This window comes from Acromyrmex echinatior, chromosome 19 (assembly GCF_024713525.1).
Source record: "Acromyrmex echinatior isolate Ae372 chromosome 19, ASM2471352v2, whole genome shotgun sequence".
In the NCBI taxonomy this organism is placed as follows: Eukaryota; Metazoa; Arthropoda; class Insecta; order Hymenoptera; family Formicidae; genus Acromyrmex; species Acromyrmex echinatior.
The window spans coordinates 816670-838802 of record NC_141870.1 but is presented as its reverse complement, the minus strand read 5'-3'; the positions used below and the strand labels follow the sequence as shown (position 1 = coordinate 838802).

The 22133-nt window shown below is 28.1% G+C and overlaps 5 protein-coding genes across 12 annotated transcripts; 2 read left to right on the top strand and 3 right to left on the bottom strand.

Annotated features, from left to right (window-relative positions):
- Positions 1–141: 141 nt before the first annotated feature.
- On the bottom strand, positions 142–6582 carry LOC105147328 (gamma-tubulin complex component 2). Of its 2 annotated transcripts, XM_011058255.2 has the most exons (17): positions 6341–6582; positions 6056–6220; positions 5842–5986; positions 5535–5706; positions 5306–5449; positions 5069–5223; positions 4822–4950; positions 4493–4672; positions 4246–4420; positions 3895–4088; positions 3120–3330; positions 2861–3029; positions 2590–2764; positions 2331–2474; positions 1803–1880; positions 571–731; positions 142–358 (listed from the first exon to the last, which is right to left on the bottom strand). In XM_011058255.2, exons 1-17 carry the CDS (start codon positions 6391–6393, stop codon positions 274–276), a joined length of 2535 nt encoding a protein of 844 aa, XP_011056557.1. In that variant the 5' UTR covers positions 6394–6582; the 3' UTR covers positions 142–273. The 2 variants fall into 2 exon arrangements, with proteins under 2 accessions (XP_011056557.1, XP_011056558.1); XM_011058256.2 differs by lacking the exon at positions 1803–1880.
- Positions 6583–7200: 618 nt separating this feature from the next.
- On the bottom strand, positions 7201–9547 carry LOC105147327 (uncharacterized). The gene is made up of 6 exons (XM_011058254.2): positions 9496–9547; positions 9311–9397; positions 8306–8519; positions 8064–8208; positions 7696–7971; positions 7201–7627 (listed from the first exon to the last, which is right to left on the bottom strand). The coding sequence occupies exons 3-6, from the start codon at positions 8484–8486 to the stop codon at positions 7465–7467; spliced, it is 765 nt and encodes a 254-aa protein (XP_011056556.2). The 5' UTR covers positions 8487–8519; positions 9311–9397; positions 9496–9547; the 3' UTR covers positions 7201–7464.
- A 196-nt stretch (positions 9548–9743) lies between these two features.
- Positions 9744–16475, top strand: Lon (lon protease homolog, mitochondrial). Of its 4 annotated transcripts, none has more exons than XM_011058251.2 (11): positions 9744–9881; positions 9998–10332; positions 11175–11402; positions 11531–11703; positions 11866–12182; positions 12529–12720; positions 12806–13110; positions 13193–13332; positions 13495–13777; positions 14047–14950; positions 15220–16475. In XM_011058251.2, the coding sequence occupies exons 2-11, from the start codon at positions 10082–10084 to the stop codon at positions 15439–15441; spliced, it is 3015 nt and encodes a 1004-aa protein (XP_011056553.1). In that variant the 5' UTR covers positions 9744–9881; positions 9998–10081; the 3' UTR covers positions 15442–16475. The 4 variants fall into 4 exon arrangements, with proteins under 4 accessions (XP_011056553.1, XP_011056552.1, XP_011056551.1 ...); XM_011058250.2 differs by having other exon boundaries at positions 9768–9906; XM_011058249.2 differs by having other exon boundaries at positions 9771–9910.
- gdl (gonadal protein gdl) lies at positions 16242–17417 on the bottom strand. The gene has a single exon (XM_011058247.2). The coding sequence runs from the start codon at positions 17149–17151 to the stop codon at positions 16627–16629; it is 525 nt and encodes a 174-aa protein (XP_011056549.1). The 5' UTR covers positions 17152–17417; the 3' UTR covers positions 16242–16626.
- Positions 17418–18134: 717 nt separating this feature from the next.
- On the top strand, positions 18135–20975 carry LOC147906624 (uncharacterized). 4 transcript variants are annotated; one of them, XR_015548273.1, is made up of 3 exons: positions 18135–18353; positions 19199–19368; positions 20316–20975. XR_015548273.1 is itself a non-coding variant. In XM_087416074.1 (2 exons), exons 1-2 carry the CDS (start codon positions 18240–18242, stop codon positions 19295–19297), a joined length of 213 nt encoding a protein of 70 aa, XP_087272200.1. In that variant the 5' UTR covers positions 18135–18239; the 3' UTR covers positions 19298–19444. The 4 variants fall into 4 exon arrangements, 1 of the variants encoding a protein (XP_087272200.1); XR_015548274.1 differs by lacking the exon at positions 20316–20975 and adding an exon at positions 19995–20169; XR_015548275.1 differs by lacking the exon at positions 20316–20975 and adding an exon at positions 19561–20083.
- Positions 20976–22133: the final 1158 nt, after the last annotated feature.

The window sequence follows — 22133 nt, the reverse complement described above, 5'->3', positions numbered from 1 at the left end:
ATACAAATATTTAGGTTTAACATCACATTTTTAATGCATTTCCTTTTACTATAAGCATTCACGCTTTTGGTATCTTACCTCTGTAAGCAGTATCTATGATCACGGCCTTGGATAATCAAGATTGCACACAAAGTCGAGAACTTTGTTTGTAACTATTTTTATATTTAAAGCAAATTACAAATACATTTTGTTGAAATGATCTTCATCTTTCATGTATACATATGTATATGTCTCTGCATGTGCGTGCAAGCAAAGATAAAAAATAATGTATTGTTAACCAGATATATCTTGCTGTGCGTCAGTCTTCTCTCTTCCTCGACGTATCAATATATCGGTATAAAACATATTGAAGTCAAGCCTAATTTAAATATATCATTTAAAATTATTATTTATATAATTTGATTTTAAAATTGATAGAAAAGATTTAAAAATTATATGCACTTAATAGAATTTATTTAACAAATTGATTGAAGGATTTCGATTGATCACGTTTTGATTGGACTTCAGCAAAGCTATTTTTTCCAAGTGCTAAAATAATTTGTTTAAAAATTATACAAATAGAAATCTTACCGACATAACACATTAAGTAATTTCTCATTGTTATTATCACAACCCAAGTCACAAATTCGGTCTAGGAGTCGTGTCAATACTTTGGTAAATTTCTCATCTAACGATACGATTGTTTCTTCGAAACTTCCTGTTCCATCTTTTGCTGTAGAGCTGTTCTCAATCTATGAAAAAATAGTCAATTAATATATTACATGAGTGTATATAACACAAATAAAATTGTAAAGCAATTTTTTGAAAATAATGAAAATGTGATACACCATATCGAAGTTTTAATTAAATAATGTCTACTTTTAGTAAAATGTTTATTTTGCAACTGCGCACCGAAATTATGTTACTTTACAATTGTTGAAAATTTTCTTCGCACTGATTGAATTATACTTTTAGATCTGAAAGTATAACCCAATCAAAGTGAAGAAAACTTCCAACAGTTGTAAAATAAATAATTCTATTAAACGCGGTTGATGATAGATAATAAACAAATAACTGCAATAACAAATTATTATCAAGTACCATGCCTTTTACGATTAATTATAAAAATATAATTATTATCCTTTCTTATAATTGAATATAAATACATATCATTATAAATTATAATTCTCGAGAACAATTACTACAGTGTACGTACTCATGCGATGTAATTTCAATATTTTTTAATGTAGATTTTTAATTTAATATGACGAGATATACATAATTTAGGATAAAATAACAAATATTTTCAGATATTATAATATTGCTTTGTACTTAAGGATGCAACGGATATCCGGTATCCGGCCTATCTGACTGCTTTTTTACAATCCGACTATACGGCCGAACAATTCGGCTGTCCGGCCGGATTGTGAAAAAGTTGGACGTGCTGTAAGTGCCATAAACGCCGTTCTTACTCTGCAATAAATAAAGTTATAATAAAGAATTATATTATATATTGCCGCCATTTGTCTCCATGTCCAGATTCTGACTAGAGGATCTTTATATTTTTTATACATATGTATATAGGGTGTCTGGTAAGATTAACATTTATAAAACATAAGTTATACCATGCAAATAAATAATATACGCAAATAAATAATATATATATATAAATAATATATGTGTATATATATATATATACACATCATAGTCACATGTTCTTAATAATAATGATCTTTAAAAGATGTCATCCGCAAAGAAATGCTCTTCATGACTCTAAGACTACAAAGATGCATTCGGACGAGCTTAAAGCTTTGAAGATATACCTCATATTCATAGACATCTTCCTGACAGGTACCGATCATGGATGTCAATTCAGCATCAATGTAGTAGCGGCTCATACGCTTAACATTAGTAGAATATTAAAACTTAGTATATCAAAACTTAATATATCAAACTCTCATCCATTATAGTTTTCTTTCCCACTATATCTTTATTATTTATTTCTTAAATGTTATTTATTTTTTTAAATAAAATTTTATTTTTTAAAAATAGCTTCAAATCAAATATCATGATTCAAGGAAAATAATAAATCAATCTATAAAAAATATATTTAAATTGCTACATAAAAATGTTTTATATAAAATTATTATACAAGGGAAAGAACATGAGACTTAAAGTATTTATGTATTAGTATATTCAGAAATGTATTATGTATTAATATAAGTAAAGCGGTATAACGAATCCAATTGAAATAATAGTCGCAACTTAGAGAAAGAGATCGTTAGTTAATACTTCTATACATGCAATGAATTAAATAATTATTAGAAAAAAATATATAACAAAAGATTCACCTGCATAAAATTGCAGAATTCTACGCATATGGCGCATATACCGGTGATACAGCTAAGAAGATCAGGGTCCGTTAACATACATTCCTTCAAATAACTGTCTTGCAAATCTTGATGCACGCTCAGTACATCATCAACATTACTAACCTGGTATTAGTTTATCACATAAATATGTAAAGTCAAATATAAAATTTATATATTTTATTGACATAAAAAATTAATATTAATATTTTCTAAATAAAAATGAAAAATGAATCATCACCTTGCTCATCTTATTTATAAATTTTAACCAATTTGGTTCCACGACTTCTACCATCATATAATATTCCAAATGCTGTATACAATCAAGCATTCTCTGTCGTAATGAAAACGCCTGTCTGTAAGCCATAGCCACTTCGTGCGTAAAAGTCTTCGCTATTTTATTGCTGATCCATACTCTATAATTCATCAAATTAAAAAATTTTACTATTTTACTTTTCTTATTTTAAAATTTTGCTATGGATATAAATCGTAAATCTGTTAAAATTATTTACCTGCATAAGAGTCTCTCAACATATTTGCAATAAAATAGATGCCTAAATAACATTTGATAACAAGCTATGGCCTTTCTATTAATAATTAGAGAAACTGGCCATTTAACATCGTAATTAAAGACGAAAGCTTCTAATCCGGTCAAAACTTTACCTGCTTGAAAGCAATACTCTACAAGGAAGATTAATTTTTTTATTATATTAATTTTTTTTATTTAAATATAACTAGGCAAGTATATATGATACTTTTAATGAAATATACCTTTCTCATCTCTAGTTTGAATGGAGAGTATTCTGAACATTTGATATTGTAAATCGTATGGAAGTAATTCCGGCTTCAGATCATCTTTGTAGGGATCTGAATCTGCAGTAGACATTCGCAAAGCAACTTCGAGAAGAGATGCTAAACGATGTAGAACAATATCATACATACTCTTGTTCAATTCGGCCTCACAAAGATTCATAAATTGGACCTAATGGAAAATTAGACAAATATTTTGTTATATAAAGAATAATAAAAATGTTGAGAAATAAATATTTAGTAGCTTCTTAACATTTTTAGAGAAAAAGAATTCTAAGCATAAAAAAGTTTAGTCAAAGATCGTTCATAAAAGGAGCGGTGAAAATGACCTATTTATTAGGACTCTTTGACTTATTTTTTATTGTTCTATATGCCCTTAAAGTCTATGATTCTTTTTTGGGGACACCCTGTATTTCATCCCTGTTTAAAATTGCATAGACAATAAGAATGAAATGTTGATATATTTGCTATTTATAGTAATGAAAATATAAATTATGATATTGAAGGCTTTTATACTTTGAACTCTTTAAAGCATCAATATCAAATTCTTATTAAAGTTTATATTACTGTTATCTCAAAATTTGTACATAATATTATCTATATATCTATTCAAATTATAATTATCGTAAATCTTTTCACCCAAAGCCAAAAACATGACATAAATATCTAATAAAATTTTTAATAAAATAAATAAAATTAACAGCATTATTTAACATGTAACTTATTATTAGCTTACCACAAAATCTCCTTGGGCAAGAAGAAAGTAACTCTTTACACTACGTAGTCTACCCATCAGATCATTTTCCTTCATAAGTACCTCTAATAATTTTCTGGCAGCTTCTGAATATGCCCTATCGATTGCAGCTATGTATTTCTGCCCTTGATACTGATAGCTTAATGGTTCTTGTTTTCCCCACTGCACTGTTTTACCTACATATAGATTTATTAAAGTTATAAAATAATTTATAACTGACAATTTGCAAACTAATTGATCAAAAATATGATTAACGATTGTTATGTAAACCAATGCTCTATTTAACTTTTAATAATATAATAAATACGAATATATTATTTTACATTAACATACCACATTGTCTAATCACATTAAAATATTTTCCTGTTCTAAGTATGGTTTGTGCATGTTCATTCAAGAATACAGGTATTCTTTCTAATCGCATAGTGTACCTCTTTTCCCAATAATCTGCAGAATAATCCACGGGAAGTTCTTCCCTTTGAATTAACTCGTTATCTTCTACAAAGAACTGATAAATAATGGATAAATATGAATGTATCATTTATAATGTACATCATAACAAAATTGATTTAATACTAACTTCCTGATATGGATCGCATATCACTCCTTTGTAAACCCATTTTTCTAAAATTTGCATATATGGCATGCTCGCCGCTTGCATCAGATATAAACATAATTCTTTAGACTTTGCTTCGCCACTGACATTATTTAATGTTTGCTCATGCAAAAGGCTCAATACTTTGCCCCCTCTGGCATTTGCCTAATATCAAATGCTTTATATCATACTTTACATTATACTTCTAATGTTTTAGTTATAGAAAACACAATCTATATTCTACAATATTCTACTTATATATTTAGAAATAAAGATAATTAAAATTATTTAATTAACTGATATTTTAGACTAACCTTACATATTGTGGATGTAATTTGAGAAAGTATGGACATTGTAAGCATAGTAGGCTGAATATAAAACCATAGTTTCTGCAAACTTAATTTACCATGAATGTGTTCTGTTTCAAGTTGCACGACAAAAAGCTAAAAGACAGCAAAATTGATGTAAATTAAAATGTAGAGACAAAAATATATCAAATCTTTTCTCAAAAATATATCATATATTTTGTCTTGTCAAATTGTAGATGGCAATTTATTATACCAAGTAATCCTTCAGTAGAGATCGTATAGCTCCTCTTAGAGCATGATTGACTTGTCCATCATCCGGTGAGACCTTTTCTTCAACAAATCTCACTGTCATGGAATAATAGGAAGCTAAAGGTAATATCTGTTGCGCTAATTGCTTAAATGATATACCTAATGGCAAAATTCAAAACATTTAACTTCATATTTGTAATAATTGTTACTCGAGATTAAAATTTCTGACATTGTTTCTTACCAACATCCGGTGATATATTGAAAGTCTTAACGCCATAAGGACTCGTTAACGGTTCCGAAACAATATACGATCCATCTATTCCTTTCAAACAATATAAAATATCCCAAAGAAGGATAGACTCCTGAGATACAATTGGTACAACTTCTATAAACATTAAATATTTTAGACATGCACATTTCATCATTTTTAAATCTTGTGTTTTGAAAGAGAGGCAAAATTATTTACAAACTTTGATAAAGTGCTACAGTGGTGTCACTGTGAAAATCCCAAGTTATGCGTGGACGTTCTATTACCCAATTATGCTTCACTGAAGTACCATCACTTTTCTTACTGATCGAACAAACTTGCTGATTTAATTTCTTTCCTCCTTCTACAGCAGCTTTAATAACAGTTTTGCAAATCTATTGAATTAAAAAAATTATACGTATGTATATATTATACCAGTATATATTATGTAGAGATAAAATAATTAATTAAATTATATAACTGAGGAAAATTTCATTAAAGATATTATATACTTATATATTATACAAGACCTTTGGCAAGTCTTCTTGTGTAATAGTCGGATCCTTCAGAGAACTAGTCGTGGCTCTCGGTAGGGATCTTGACAAGTATTTCTTCAGTTCTTCATCTTGAGATATCAATTCTAGAGTCTGTACAAATGGACCAAGTAAATCTACTCTGAAAAAATATATTTTTTATTGTTTTTCTTCTGTAAGTAAGTTGTAATATCTGCTTAATCCAACTAACTTTTTTGATTTTAGTTCTTCATATTTTTGTATAAATAATTCTGGTACGGACGAAATCTTGGCAAGGTGCTGAATACAGCTGTGAGGAGCAACCACATTTAATGTATTTGTTGTTAAGCTTTCTTTTTGTAGCTTTTCCAAGTGTCTCTCCGGAGCAGATTCCGAACTAAAAAAATACACATATTTGTTGCGAGCAATAATGCTTTATGTAAAATAATGCGACTTGACAAATTTCTTTAAATCTACATAATTTTGCAAATTACAAAATATGGATTTTGCCGCTTACCCCAATAATTCAATCAACTGCACTATTAAATGATGTAATTTAAATTCACTCATTGCGCTTTTGATTACTCCAAGTATCTCACAATTGTAACACTCGCTGTTAAATAAATTTAATAATATTGTACAAAGTATACAAATATTTATTTAAATTTGCATGGAAATAATCATTTTTAATATACGCATTTAAATTTTCTCTTTACGTTTTTAAAAGCTTCTTTGATAGGTTATGATTATTTTCGCGTCATCTGGTGAGAACTTTGTCAACTCATCTCGCGGGAATATTTAAATTCCATATAATAAACGACGTAACGCATTAAAAAATTATACCAAACTACAACATTGTACAACAAGATATATCAAATATGTAGTTAATTTAAATGATTTAATTTTCTTTACAATCGTTTATTTTCGGAGTATTGATTACTTACTCATGAAATCAAAATTCCAAGACTTCAAAGAACATGTAAGTAGTTTATGTATTTAATAAATGATAAGATGTTCTTAATAAATACAGCTTATATAATTTTAATACTACAACAAATCATTGACAAAACAAACGTTGCGTTGATAGAAAAGTGATACAAGTATTACAAAAGTCATAATATTTTTGAGATGATAAAAAGAAATTAATCCTAAAGACTTTTATAATAATATAATATTTATAATAATATATATTTTTGTTAAAATATACGACAAATATATTGGGTCATCTAAAAAGTATCCGCGGTACTTTGTCACTAGATATATGACCATCAACACATATCTAGTGACAAAAAACCGCGGATACTTTTTAGATGACCCAATATATTGTCGATACATTGTTTATATGGAAAAATATCACGACTTAAATAAGAATTAAAATTTTGTTATATATTTCTTTATATTTTAAGGTTGCGGTTGTATTTTTGAACTCATAATTGAAAGTATATATAATTATAACATGAAAAGAGAAGTAAAATTATATATATTCACTAATAAAACATTGATCCAATTCAGAAAGAATTTCAAAAATGCTCTACTAAAAAAATTGCTAATTTTGAAATGTGCTACTTTTCTATTAATACGAAATGTTTTACAATGTAAATTACAAAATTATTTTATATTTATATAAACTAAGTTTATGAATTATAAATTGTCTTTTTGGGGAGGTGTAAAGTACTGCATTTCGTTGTAAACTAGCCGTTCGATTTCTATTTCGGTAACAGTTTTTGCGTTCCCTGATATTTCTCCAATCAACCCATTATTTTGCATTTTTGAAGCTAAATGGAAAATCAGTTCATTCGAGTTGCTGAAAACAGTACACATTAACTCCAATCAAACGCTCGATTGATTGTAAATATCTAAATTGATATATACCTGGAACTCATATCGCTATTATTATATTTCATAAATGGGATAATTTGTGGAGTAGTGTAAGTTGTTAAGCAATTATGATTGCTAACGGAAATAACGGCGTGCTCAGCCTGCTGTAACTTTTGTGAAACTTCTGTACACGAAGCTTTCCTTTCATCGATAGATTTTTTAAATCGTTTCATCAGATTTTGATCTTCGTCGCTGAATGCACATTTTTTTTTTCTTGATATATACGATTTGCTTTGCAAATCTCTTATGCTAAAATTTTCTTTATCTTGCCTGTTCATATCAATTAAAACATCGAAATAAGAAAATATGTGTTCATACGCAAGTAATTATCCATATGCAAATTAATTGTTAATTAATGTTACGTTTTATAATTTTTATCAATGATCATTTTCATATTTGAAATAAACTCTTCATCATCAGCGTTTTCTGTATCCTCTACAAAAGTGATGTCAGTAGTCTGTTTTTTCGTTAAATTATTTCTATGTATGAAACCTGAACTTATTTCTCCTGTACAGAAACATTCGTATTTTAACAGAATCTTAATAATAATATGTATATCATATATGTATGTATCATTTTAATGGCAGCTACAATAATAATTTACCTGTCATAGAGAGTGAAATATTTTTGTAATCAATAATATTATTGTCATTTGTTTCCTCATTGTTTTTTGTTTTTGTTGCAACAAGTTGATGTGTTTTATAATATGAATGGTTGCTATTACTTGAAGATTGCGAAATCAAAGGTTTTTTATTTATTTGTACATCGCGGATAATTTTATCCATAATTTTAATTTAATAAAAAGCTGGATATAATATCTGTATGAAATTTTAAAAAATAAAATATATTCCCTCTACCTTTGAACAATTATTCTTCTAACAATTTTATAAAAAATATAATAGCAGTTATAAAAATAAGTAACAATAGTTAATTAAACAATATTGTCCAGCAATTTTATTCTAAATTTTGCAAAATAATAAGAAATTATGTCTTATTTCCCTTTTGTGTTCTATAAATTTATAAATTTCATATAAGTTTTATTTTACATTACATGAAAATTATTTTTATTAATAATTTAAATTATTAATGTACATTATATATAATATATTTAATTATTATAAATGTACTTATATTATTCAAATAAATTTATAATTAAATATATTTAATTTTTTAAGCAATTTCAATTATAATTAAATTATAAAAATATATTATACTAATTTAAATGTTAAAATACAAAATTTAAATTAAATTATTATATTAGAGTAGTTTCATGCAATGTATAATAAACTAACATTTATATATAAGAATTTAAAATTCAAAAAGTATTAAGTATAATATTTTTTTTTTTATACGATATGAATTTTGAAAAAATGCATTAAGTTTTATGCTGCATAATATTGTCTAATTAAGTAATTACAGTGTAAAAATTTAAATATATTTTAATATTAATAATTTATATAAAAACTCGAATATGTGTGTGTGTGATTGCTACAAAACTGTTTCAAAATTACTACGCTACAAAATTTCGTTATTATTCGAATATAGAAAGTAAAAAAATTAATAAAAGTATTAGAAATAAAAGTATTAGAAATACAGAAATACAATTTACATTAATAAGCGTTTTGTGATTGATGCAGATACAGAATTCATAAAAGATACAGAATTCTTTTTTTTCTTCTCCAAGTGGACTTCTGACCTACAAAAGCAGGTCAAAGTATCATGTAAATTAAAAGGATTCAACGGTATGTGAAATATCGAATGACTCCAAATGATTCGAAATTAGATTTAGCTTACTGTCAAGTACAACAAGGGCTATGTTCCAAAATTGACTGCCTGTACTGAAAATCTATAGTGTACGTAACATAAACTGTCACATCTGCAGCCAAGGAACACAGCCAAGAAGTTGGCTGCAAAAATTAGGACTTGCGCAGCTTTGCAATTGTTATAAAATTTTTCAATACGATTGATTCTTACTTTTGGTTCCTTATGGATCTAAATGTATAAACCAATCATATTGAAGAATTTTACAACAGTTTCAAGCTTTCTCTGCTGAACGCACGAACGCACGATTCAAAACAAGATCTTCTTCTTCTTCTGATTTCCCGTTTCTTGCTTTTTCGATTCAAAAAACAAGACCTTAGTTTTACGTGTGAAGTAACGCAAAACTGACGCAAGATCACGTAAGATGGCATAAGATTATGTCCTGTAGGTTAGGATTAAGTTCCGTATTCTTGTATGCATTGATGTACGTTATGTTCTAACCTAAACAGTCTTCGATTCATCGTCTTTCCTTTAGCCTTCACGATAATTTTTACAAGAATAGCGAAGCCAAACAATACGAGAGAAAAGGATTTATGAGAATTTGCGACAGTTTCGGAGGATGCGACTCGTGATAGCGATGAGTTCTAAGTTGCCGGTGATCCTGCGGCAGCGCAATGCGACCACGCGCTTATTCCGCGGAAACCGGTCGCCTTTGGATTATCAAACACCGTTGCCAATTTGCGCCAGACTGACACGAACACAATGCTCGGGTTATAGATCAGAATTATTTAGGACCACGCGGATTCACCCCGCATTAACATCGGTGAGATTTTTCACGACGAAAAAATACTCTGATCGAGACCCTCCGAGGTAAATTGATTAAGTATATATATATGGCTCCCAGAGAATTAAAATTTAAAATAAAATCAACAAAAGGCAATGTGCCTTTTTTATACTTTTTTGAAAAAACAAAGTGTTTTAGTTAGGGAACATTTTTTGAATTTGCTGCAAATTGTCGTATACAAAAATCATACTGTCTGATTGTAATAGATGTAAAAAGTGTACATAGGTATCTTTGGTTGTCTGTCACTTATTTTCAATCAATTGAACAATTTAGATAATTAAGAAATATATATCAGTTCTTTTTTTGTTAACAAATTTAAAAAGAAATTGGCTAGGAAGGAAAGATACTAATTGTAATATGTAATATAATACAATAATAATTTTATCAATTAATTTACTAATATAAAGAATAATGTTTTCGATTTTTACTTGGTCTTTATTAGTTTTTACACGTAACAAATTAAAATTTAAAAAATATTCTACATATAATTTGTTACATTTCTTTAGTTGTCACTTTTGAAATTACTACGAAGGAACCAGTTATAAATATTACTTTATCAATCATTAAAAACAATTAACTTTGTGAAGATCATCAAAGCGTTACAATTTAGAAAGTGATTTTTTTCAAGGATTGTGAAATGAAATGACATTTGATTATGTTAAGAATTATTTCAGCAATATTTTTTTTTAATCAATAATTTTATGTCAAACTGAAAAATAATTTGCTTCTCTTTCTGAAAATCTTAATTTTCTTTCAATTGTGTTAAGGAAACAATCTTATAAATATATTAACTATAAATACCTAAAATATATTGTGTCTGACTTCTGAGAATGTATAGTTTTTTATTTTATATACGTGTTGTGTTTAGTGATGGAAATGGAGAACAATCTGGAGATTATCCTGCCTCACTGCCTGCAACTGTGGTGGTGCCTGAAGTATGGCCTCATGTACCAGTCATTGCTATCAATAGAAATCCAGTATTTCCCAGATTTATTAAATTAATTGAGATTAGTAATCCAGTTCTGATCGATTTAATACGTAGGAAGATAAAGCTAAATCAGCCTTACGTGGGAGTTTTCTTGAAAAAATCCGAAGAGTAAGTTCCTTCAAATCATTTTCTAGCATTAATTTATATTGACATAAATAATGTCAAAATTAATAATTATGTGAACGATATATGTAGTGTAAATAATTTCAGTTCTAATATATCATTTATTCATACAGAAATGAAGCTGATGTCGTTCAAAGTTTAGATGATATTTATCCAATTGGAACTTTTGCTCAAGTACATGAGGTACAAGATTTAGGAAATCGATTGAGATTAGTGGTTATGGCACATAGAAGAATCAAGATAGTTAATCAAATATTTGAGGATGCCAATCCAAAAGTAGAACACGGTATGAAAAATATATTTAATTGTTGTATTTCCATATTGCAACGAAGTCACATTTTATAGAAATTTAATGTTCTGTTAATTGATAAAAATTTTCTTGTTTAAATTGACATGGCCTTGTTCTTCGATTATTTTGCTTAAATATTGTCCTGCCTACTTTATACAGAGATGAAACTGACATTTCCACTATTAAATACTACAATTACCGTTCCTGTAGACGACACAATGACCAGTAACAAGGTTAACCGGAGATCATTGCGTAAAAAAGGTGAAAATAGAATTGTAGAACGAACTGAGAGAATAGAAAAGATCAATGAAACAAGCTTTACGGAAATAAAACCGCAAGTACATGCGCCTGAGAAGAATACAGAAAAACCATTAGTTTCATCAATTCCTCAGCCTGGTCAACCTAGTCAACCTATATTAATGGTGGAAGTTATAAATGTCACACATGAAAAGTTTAAACAAACTGAGGAGATTAAGGTAATATATAAAATGATTTTAAAAAATGTTCGCAATATTGTGAAAATAGTACCATTTTCATATTTTGTTTAAGTTAATTAATGAGCAAATCACTCCCCATTTCTCACTTTACATATGTAAATAAAACAATGGAATAAACAAAAATTAATAACTGAAAAGAATGATAATGTTTACTAAAGTTTATCTTGTCTTATTCAATATTTTCTTTTTTGACAAAAAAAGATTTTTGTTTTGTAAAAAAAATTAGTTACTTTATTTTGAAAACAGTTCAAGTTTTGAATGTATCTTGTTATATAATGTTATTACAATACCAAAAACTGTATTATCAGAAATATTTTTTAAACAGGCACTGACACAAGAACTTATTAAAACAATCCGAGACATAATCAGCATGAATCCTTTGTATCGCGAATCTTTACAACAAATGTTACATCAGGGACAAAGAGTTGTGGATAATCCTGTTTACCTTAGTGATTTAGGTGCTGCCTTAACTGGAGCAGATGCACAGGAATTGCAACAAGTTTTAGAAGAAATGGATGTAAGTATATTGTTGATATTACAGCATGTGTATACAATTTCTATATATATTTAAGGAAAATATTAAAGTAATATTTTATTTGTAGATTCTAAAAAGATTGAGATTGTCACTCGCACTTTTGAAAAAGGAATATGAATTAAGCAAGCTGCAACAGAAAATTGGTAAAGAAGTTGAGGAGAAAGTGAAACAACAACATAGAAAATATATTCTTCATGAACAACTCAAAGTTATTAAGAAAGAATTAGGATTGGAAAAGGATGATAAAGATGCGATAGAAGAAAAATATAGAGAAAAAATAAGACAAAAGACAGTTCCTAAACCAGTTATGGATGTGTTGGAAGAGGAATTGAATAAACTTTCCTTTTTAGAAAGTCATAGTAGCGAATTCAAGTGAGTATTAAATATCATAAATATGTGTATTATGTATGTTGATAGATTTATATAAATTTTATATAAATTTTGTATTTTTTAGTGTTACAAGAAATTATCTCGATTGGCTTACGTCTATGCCATGGGGTGTGACAAGTACAGAAAACTTAAATCTTCAAGATGCCGTCCAAATTTTGGACGAGGATCACTATGGAATGGATGATATAAAGAAAAGAATACTTGGTACACAAATGCATTTTTATATATATGTATATATATATATATATATATATATATATATATATATATAATATAATATAAAATATATATAAAATATATCTACTTATATATTATTTAAGTATAATAATGTTTTTTTTATTGAACATTTGTTTTTCATTATTACAGAATTTATTGCTGTTAGTCAACTAAAGGGCAGTACTCAAGGAAAAATATTATGTTTCTATGGGCCTCCCGGGGTTGGCAAGACCTCGATAGCTAAATCAATTGCTCGTGCTTTGAATAGAGAATATTTTAGGTTTAGTGTCGGTGGAATGACGGATGTAGCAGAGATCAAAGGACACAGAAGAACATATGTGGGAGCCATGCCAGGCAAAGTCATTCAATGTTTGAAAAAGACCAAAACTGAGAATCCATTGATTTTGATAGATGAAGTCGACAAAATTGGCAAGTATGTAATTTGTGTAAACATATAAAAAAATAGATAAATATTTTCTTAAGATAGAAAATATTTCTATCTCCAATATATTATCTCCAATATATTTAAGTATATTTAAAGAATATTTGAACTATTTAAAATTATTTGGCATTTTTTCATAATATTTTTGGTAAATGAGCTTGCTCGCTCTCTCTCTCTCTCTTTCTCTCTCTCTCTCTCTCTCTCTCTCTCTCTCTCTCTCTCTCTCTCTCTCTCTACATTATTTATAACATTATGTTCAGGGGACACCAAGGAGATCCAGCATCTGCTCTTCTCGAAATGCTTGATCCAGAACAAAATGCAAACTTTTTGGATCACTATTTAGATGTTCCAGTAGATTTATCGAAAGTACTATTCATTTGCACGGCAAATGTAATAGACACTATTCCGGAACCCCTAAGAGATCGTATGGAGATGATAGACATGTCCGGTTACGTTGCCGAAGAAAAGCTCGCTATCGCGAAGCAATATTTAGTTCCACAAGCTAGAACTGAATCTGGTCTTAGCAAAGAACAAATCAGCATACAAGACAATGCGCTCACGGTGTTAATTAAATCTTATTGCCGAGAATCAGGAGTGAGAAGTCTACAGAAACATATAGAGAAAGTGCATAGGAAAGTAGCATTTAAAGTTGTCAAGAAGGAAGCCGACAAAGTTGATATCACTATGGACAACTTGCAAGACTTTGTGGGCAAGCCTGTGTTCACGCATGACAGGATGTATGAAACAACGCCTCCCGGAGTTGTGATGGGATTGGCGTGGACCGCTATGGGTGGGTCTACATTATTCATCGAAAGTACCATCAGAAAACCGACGGGTGGTAAAAAGGCTGAGGGTACATTCGAAGTCACTGGTCATTTGGGTGATGTAATGAAGGAGTCTATACATATCGCAATGACTGTAGCAAGGAATTACTTGAAACAGGAGGATTCTTCGAATACATTTTTGTATGACTCTCATTTGCATATACATGTGCCTGAAGGTGCAACTCCAAAAGACGGCCCTAGTGCAGGTATGACGATTGCTACTGCATTATTATCTTTAGCTAAAAACCAAGCTATCAGGCAAAATGTAGCAATGACAGGCGAATTGAGTCTTATGGGCAAGGTTCTTCCTGTTGGCGGTATCAAAGAGAAAGTTATTGCAGTAAGTATGAACATAATCTTGTTTATTAATTCCAATTACTCTAATTTAAATAAATTCGATATCTCTTATTAAATAATGTATATAGTTTAATATACTAGATTTACTAAATTATTTTTCATCGAATCATGCATTTGCATTAATATTTATTTATCATAGCTTTATGAAACAATTATTTTTATTATTTTTATACTATATACTCATGAAATAATTGCTTTGTTTTATATGTATATAATTTCAAGGTACAAAATTAATGAATTATATTTTATTAGGCGAAACGAGTCGATGTTAAGTGTATAATTTTACCTGAGGAGAACAAGAAAGATTTCAATGATCTACCTAAATACATCACAGATGGCCTGGAAGTGCATTTTGTCTCGACATTCAACGATGTTTATCGTATATGTTTCTCAGAAACGAAAGAGACTGATTCCTTTCGATCCGCTAAGCCAATTACTGATCATGCTTTATCCCCACAACCAACATTTGGATAAAATAGTAATACAGGACAGATGTATTCGGACAGTTCATGAACTTTTTTCTTTACCATATTCAATACTATCACTTTAATTAGTATTGATCTTCTGAATAATTTTGTATATAGCTAATATACTAAATAGTATATACTTATATACTAAAGTAAGTACTTAATATTATATACTAAATATATAGTATATATTAAATATTTAATATATACTAAATTTAGCATAAATTTTAGTATATTTAGTATTTGGTATAAATTTTATATATATGTATATATATATATATATATATATATGCTATTTAGTATATATACATCATATATACTAAATTACTATATTGCTGATGAAACATCTCATTTTGCTTCTTGTATATATTATTTTTAAAAATTTATTGAAAAGACAATTTATATATTATATAACAAAGATAATCTAAGTGAAAATAATTTAACTTTTTATTCAAAAGATTTTTTTAATTACGTGTCTCATATAAAATATCTAAAATAATTTTATTTCTATTATTCGATTCATATTTAGTACGTTTTGGAAACTTCCTATTTACAACACAAATGTAATTGAATGACTGATAAAATAATTATTTCGGAACAGTTACTTTATGAACAGTGTGTACATATAATTATGTAAGAGAAAAAGAAAATTATACTTAAAAAAAATTATTTACCTGTTGTTATGTTAAAAAGATCTTATTACATTATTTTGTAAGAATAGTCATATTTTTAACATTATTATTATACAATATGTAATTGCAAATATATGTATAAATATGTATAAATATATGTAGTATAATAATATGATTTATTTTTTTGGTACTGGTGTTTCTTGTTAGAAGTGTTTAATTTTTCTCTGATAATTCATACCATGTATAATATGTATGAAATATTTTCTATTTTTAAAAGATGTATATATGTTGAAATCCATTATACTTGAATAGATGTAAATTTGTAATAATACTTTTTGATAAGATGTGTCTGAAATTGCATTGTACAAACAAATATCTTGATTACAATAAAATATTAAAATAATATAAACCTTTTGCAATCTTCAAAAATTAACCTTTAGAATTTTAATGATGATTAATAATCAATAAATAACAATTATAAAATGATGTAATTATTATACGGTAAGTAATAAGTATGATTAGATATAAACAAAAATATATGATAGAATTTCACATTCATGTTAAGCTGGTATGTCCATCTTGCTGAGTCTGAATATAAAGTCGCATAGCCTCATTTGCACTTGAATCTCCACTGGATTATTCGTCACATAGAATCCTGGTACTCCAGCCTTTTCCAATATACTTTGCTGATCAGCTACTTTTTGATCTAATTGCAATACTAATTTCATATCCATTTCCTTTAATTCCTCCTTGTGTTTCTTGAACAGTGCGGCTTTTATCAAATTCAATTTATCATCTATTACTGTTGTTGATAATGCTTCTTGACACTCAATTTTCTGTTGATTCAAAAGCTGGAGTCGCTGTTGAAACAGATGCTTCTCGGTGACATGCTGTATCTCCATCAAACCTTTAACTATCTCAAAAATGGTATCATTTAACAATGAGTTTGCTAAACCGGACAATAATTCATAGGGCAATCGCATCTGATATTTTGGCGGTAATTCTCCAGCCATATGTTGCAACTGTTCCATCAGGAAGTATAATTTTGCTTGTAGATCTTGAGGAGTAGGATTGGCAATATCCATTTTGTTCTTTGGAGAAAGAAATATCTATGTGCTTCACGAAATGAATTAATATTATATGTAGTCTGTTCTCGATAATTATTTAGAGTACAAGCTACTCTGCGAATCTTGGTGAAAATATACTCATTTCACACGTTTTAATTCGAAACTTTGTCCCGCGAAACGTCAAAATAATTAAGATTAAAAAAATCTGTTACGAATATACAAAATACTGTACAGTTCTGCATACCAGAGAGAAACCTAGAGTGGTCATGCTCGGGATTTAGCTATTACTTTATTTTGAAGCGCCTCTATGTCCACAAAATGTGAACAATGAACTACGTAGCCAATATCCATTACCGGTCGGTAATCTCCACGATTTTTTGGTTGTATTCTTCGCTATATCCACGATTTTTTGGTTGTATTCTTCGCTATGTCCACGAATTTCGGTCCGTTAGATAGACAAAACTGTAAGTTGTCTTATAAACTTATTACAAGCGTCGACAGATTGATTGTTTGCTTTGTTTAACGGGCCGAAATTCGTTGGCTACGTAGGCATTGTCCACATTTTGTGGACATAGAGATGCTTCAAAATAAAGTAACAGCTAAGGTTGGTATTCATAGTCGATTCTTATTTCATTTCTTAAGTATTGTCTTAAGACGCCAATGTGGTCTTTTGGTGACATCTTAAGATTGAACTTAAAGACGATCTTGAATATAAGAACTGACTATGAATACTGGCCTCAGGCTTCTCTCTGATGGAACACAGTAAGGGACTCCGCATAATAAAAGGAACAGGGAATAGAGAATAAGAATTTCAACCTATCAGAAATCGTGTATTCCATAATACATGATTTCTGATATTGTGCGGAGCCTCTAATGTTCTATGCCGTATCGAAAACAACTAATCACTAGGAAACTGGAACAGCCAATCGAATTTGAGTACAAATTTACTCTTCTACTGCACATTCGCGGGAACGTTTGTCCTTATATTTTTATATCATAGGATTGCTTATCTAACGAATTATATTCCTGGTTACTCTTCAAGGACTCAAAGAGATATTAATTTTCACGATTTCGTTCATTCGGAAAGTTTACAAACGAGAACAAAAATGTTCGCAATTAACAACGGACTGAGAAATGCGTCCCGTTTATCAGGCGTTATTGCCAGGACGTACTGTAATACAATCGTTTGCACACCACCCCAAGTAAAAGTATCCACTGCTGTGAGTAGAGATTTTTCTTGTCAAATCTATGTTAAATTACATAAGAAATATGCAACGCGTAATTAATTTTCTTACGCTGCATGATTATCGGCTTTCCGATTCATTTATATCGATTTAAAAAATGTTTGATAGTAAAAATTTTGAAGGATAACTTTTCTATGTTTTTTTTTACGAGTATTTGATTTAAAAAGAAAAAAAAGATGGATATTTAATAAGACGTTTAATTGATAGAAAATTTAATATTTCTTGTAACGTAATCTCAAACATAAATATACAATGTTGCCTTCATACAAATTAAACTTTCTGTACCAATATTTCAAGAAATATTGCTAATAAAATTTTGGAAATTTTCCATTCTGCAACTTTTTATTTCAATACGTTTTTATTAGCCTGAGATGATTTCTAATTTTTTCCTTTTATTTTCAAAGATTTTTTTTATGTCGATAAGTTAGACAATAATAATTCAGCAGTAAATTTTGACTGTGTATGCTCATTCTGTCGTCATATTTATGAATTTAATATGGTTAAAATATTTTTCTATCTAAATATGAAGTTACACAGATTGTGTATGCCATTTAATCATAAATAAGAGCATTAATGAGCATGTGCAGTCATAAATTCTCATTGAATTATTATTTTTTAACTTACTGACATCAAAAGATTTTGAAATTAAAATGGAAAAAACATAGAGGACTTGAGCAATTTTCCTTTTCAAAATATATTCTATCCATGAAAAAATATAAATTTACAACATTGTAGAAAAATTAGAAGGCAAGACATTATGAATATTGTTACTGAATATTTATCTAATTAATTTTATCTTTAATGAAGATATTATGTTACAGGAAGAAATATTTGCATTGTTCTGCATTACTGGGTCATTATTAATCACACCCATGTACATGGTTCCTAATTTCAAGAAATATAATAAAAGTTCGGAATGAAGAAAACAAATCAGCAAAAAACACCTTGAAAATTAGTTCCGAAATTAGATGTATTAAAGATGTTATTTATGGTATGTATCCAGTAGCATACATCGATAAACTTATAGAAAATATGCCTGAATTATTAATAAATATTTAAAAAAATAACACTTTGTGTTATTATTCCAAGGTAAATTTTATTATTTGTGTAACTTGTCTAAAATAAGAAATTTTTCTATTCAAATATCGATTCAAAAATTTTACAAAAGTAAAATTCATTTAAGGCCGAAGCACAGACCTTTGCATAATGCATAAAGCATAAGAAAATTAACCAAGGCCTCTATTCTTGAAAAGAAACATATGAAAAACTAGAGAAATACTTATTTCTCTGAGTTACGTAGTACACGCTGAAACGCGATTTATTCAATCACAAAGAAATGTTGCTGGAATCAATAATTTGCATATTCCCTCGTCGTAATGAAAAATAATGGGAATGAAATTATTCTTATTTTCTCTTCTACTTTCTTTTAATTATTCGATCATTATTCGATTAATAAATTACTCAATTAATCAATTTTATGAATCGTTAACTTTAACTTAATTTTAAAAAATATATTAACTTACCTGACCCTGATTATTTTACATGCATTATTGCTCATCTTTATTTTTATTTAAATTTATAAAATGTATAATAATTCTAAATAATTTTTTATTCTAGACTTTTAATCGTGGTTTTTATTTCACGATATTGTCCGTGCATATTGTCTTTATAGTGAAATCATTTTATTTTACACATATAAACTAAAATTTTTGCATTAAGCAAATATGGCAAATATCAGATGTACGTTATCTGATGACAAAAAAAATAAGTGAAAAAACAAGTGCAAAAATAAGTTTTTAATTTTTGTTTTCGATACAAAACCTATATTTGCAATAACTATTTTTGTGGTTTTAATCGTGTAAAAGAATTTTGTTGAAGAATCCTATAAAGCCAAAGATATTTTAGAATTAGAAGTGACAGTAATTTGTTTCATTTTAGGATTTCTTAAGAACTTTTTGATCGCAACAAACCTTCGACATGTTACAGACATAGTTATGTCAAAGTATGCTAAAATAGATCTTTTTGCGCAATTTTCGATGTAATACGTACAGCAATTTGATAAATGGAATTGTATTCAGCTACATCAAAAAAAGACCAGGAAATAATTACTCTTTTATGTTCAGAAAAGCTTTTTCCTTTTTTTTTTATTAAACAATGTTATTCGAGTTATCCACTAGAAATCACGTGGAATATTATTACTGTGTGTCAATTATATCTATTTCTAATCATTCTGTATATAATCGTAATATAATATTATGCAATATTTTGCTCCATTTTCAATATAAGTTACTTCTATTTGTAGACAAAGTTTGATCTTTCCCAAATTATTATTTCAAATTTATCTTTTCTCTTCGTAGTTAAAGTCACTTGACAATTTTATGAAAAGTTGACAATTTGACAAATCAAATAAATCTGCGAGACATAATAGAAAATAATATCGCAAGTAATAAATGAATTATGAATATCGATTCTTATTTCTTTCTTAACATGTAACTGTTAATAAGAAATTCACATTCGTGAAAATAAATCGATAAAATTTTGTATTTTTTAGGTGTAAGTTTTGTCTGTAAATAAAATGAAAATGTTATAAATGTTTAAGATACACCTTTCCATTTAATATTATTGTATTATATTATGCTATTTAATTTCCTATTTTATTGATTGTAAGACCTTGCTAATTTAAAGAGTGAACAATCTAGAAATCTCATAAAAAAATAAAATATTTGATCTCCATTATATCATTGACAATATTCCTTTATTTTTATAAGGAGAAAATTGCCAATTTCTCTCTTGAGAAAAAAACACGGAATTAGAAGATTTCTGCTGAAAAATCGTCCCGAATAGATTCTTACAGATTAAAATTTTGATATGTTGTACAAAAAAATGTGTATACTTTGTAGCTTATATGCACGCATATTTTACGATTATGTATTCTTTACGATTCCATGCTTAACAAAAAAATTCGTCCATGCTTCTAATATACTAAAATGAATTCTTTATTTTCACGACTCTGTTAATCGTTTGTTAACTTCAAAAATATAATATGTTTCGATTAATTGAGATTATTTATGAGGTAACTCGCTATGGAATGTATTAGAAATCAATATGAGGCTACCAATACATACACGTATGTATACGTATGTATTTTTTAAATCAACAATCATTATGGATGTATTGTTTAATTTGCTTCTAAGCTTTAACGATATATATTTGGCTTTACACGATATATATTTTATATATATATGTGTATGTATACATATATATACACAGATGTTCAGCGTAACAGTCCGCACGATTTTTCAGTCACTTCAAACAGTTAAGAAAAAAAGGTGGAAGATGAATATTCATTTAGTTTATAGGCTACAACATGCAATAAATTAAAACAAATTTTTTTTTATAAAGAAATAAAAATATCTTAAATTTTTAAAGCACCATACAATTTTTTTTTATAATGTAAGAGTCTTCAAGACAAATTCAAATCACTATCGAAATGTCACTTTTTTAATAAAAATAATTTTTTTAAAATTTTTTTATCGCATGTTGTAGCCTGCATAAAACAGATGAATATTTATCTTTCAACTTTTTTCTTATCTGTTGGAAGTGTCTAAAAAATCGTTCGGATCGTTACGCTGAACACTCTGTATATATATATATATACATATATTGTAAATCTTTATTGTTACGTGCGCGCGTTTCACATTTCCTCAAGACTTTAGATAGAAATAGTCTTGATTTCGAGTATTAAAAGAAAAGTAC

Bases quoted from the DNA above. Each gene is read 5' to 3' on its own strand.
- LOC105147328 (XM_011058255.2), bottom strand. From the start codon at position 6,393: ATGAGTGAATTTAAATTACATCATTTAATAGTGCAGTTGATTGAATTA. The intron at 5,987-6,055 runs GTTAGTTGGATT...ATATTTTTTCAG, and splicing joins GAAGAACTAAAATCAAAAAA to AGTAGATTTACTTGGTCCAT. The intron at 2,475-2,589 runs GTGATGATTCAT...AACTAATACCAG, and splicing joins TTATAAATAAGATGAGCAAG to GTTAGTAATGTTGATGATGT.
- LOC105147327 (XM_011058254.2), bottom strand. From the start codon at position 8,486: ATGGATAAAATTATCCGCGATGTACAAATAAATAAAAAACCTTTGATT. The intron at 7,972-8,063 runs GTAACATTAATT...TGATATGAACAG, and splicing joins ATTGATAAAAATTATAAAAC to GCAAGATAAAGAAAATTTTA. The intron at 7,628-7,695 runs GTATATATCAAT...TACTGTTTTCAG, and splicing joins AATAGCGATATGAGTTCCAG to CAACTCGAATGAACTGATTT.
- Lon (XM_011058251.2), top strand. From the start codon at position 10,082: ATGCGACTCGTGATAGCGATGAGTTCTAAGTTGCCGGTGATCCTGCGG. The intron at 12,183-12,528 runs GTAATATATAAA...TTTTTTAAACAG, and splicing joins AACAAACTGAGGAGATTAAG to GCACTGACACAAGAACTTAT. The intron at 12,721-12,805 runs GTAAGTATATTG...TTTTATTTGTAG, and splicing joins AAGTTTTAGAAGAAATGGAT to ATTCTAAAAAGATTGAGATT.
- gdl (XM_011058247.2), bottom strand. From the start codon at position 17,151: ATGGATATTGCCAATCCTACTCCTCAAGATCTACAAGCAAAATTATAC.
- LOC147906624 (XM_087416074.1), top strand. From the start codon at position 18,240: ATGTTCGCAATTAACAACGGACTGAGAAATGCGTCCCGTTTATCAGGC. The intron at 18,354-19,198 runs GTGAGTAGAGAT...ATTATGTTACAG, and splicing joins AAGTAAAAGTATCCACTGCT to GAAGAAATATTTGCATTGTT.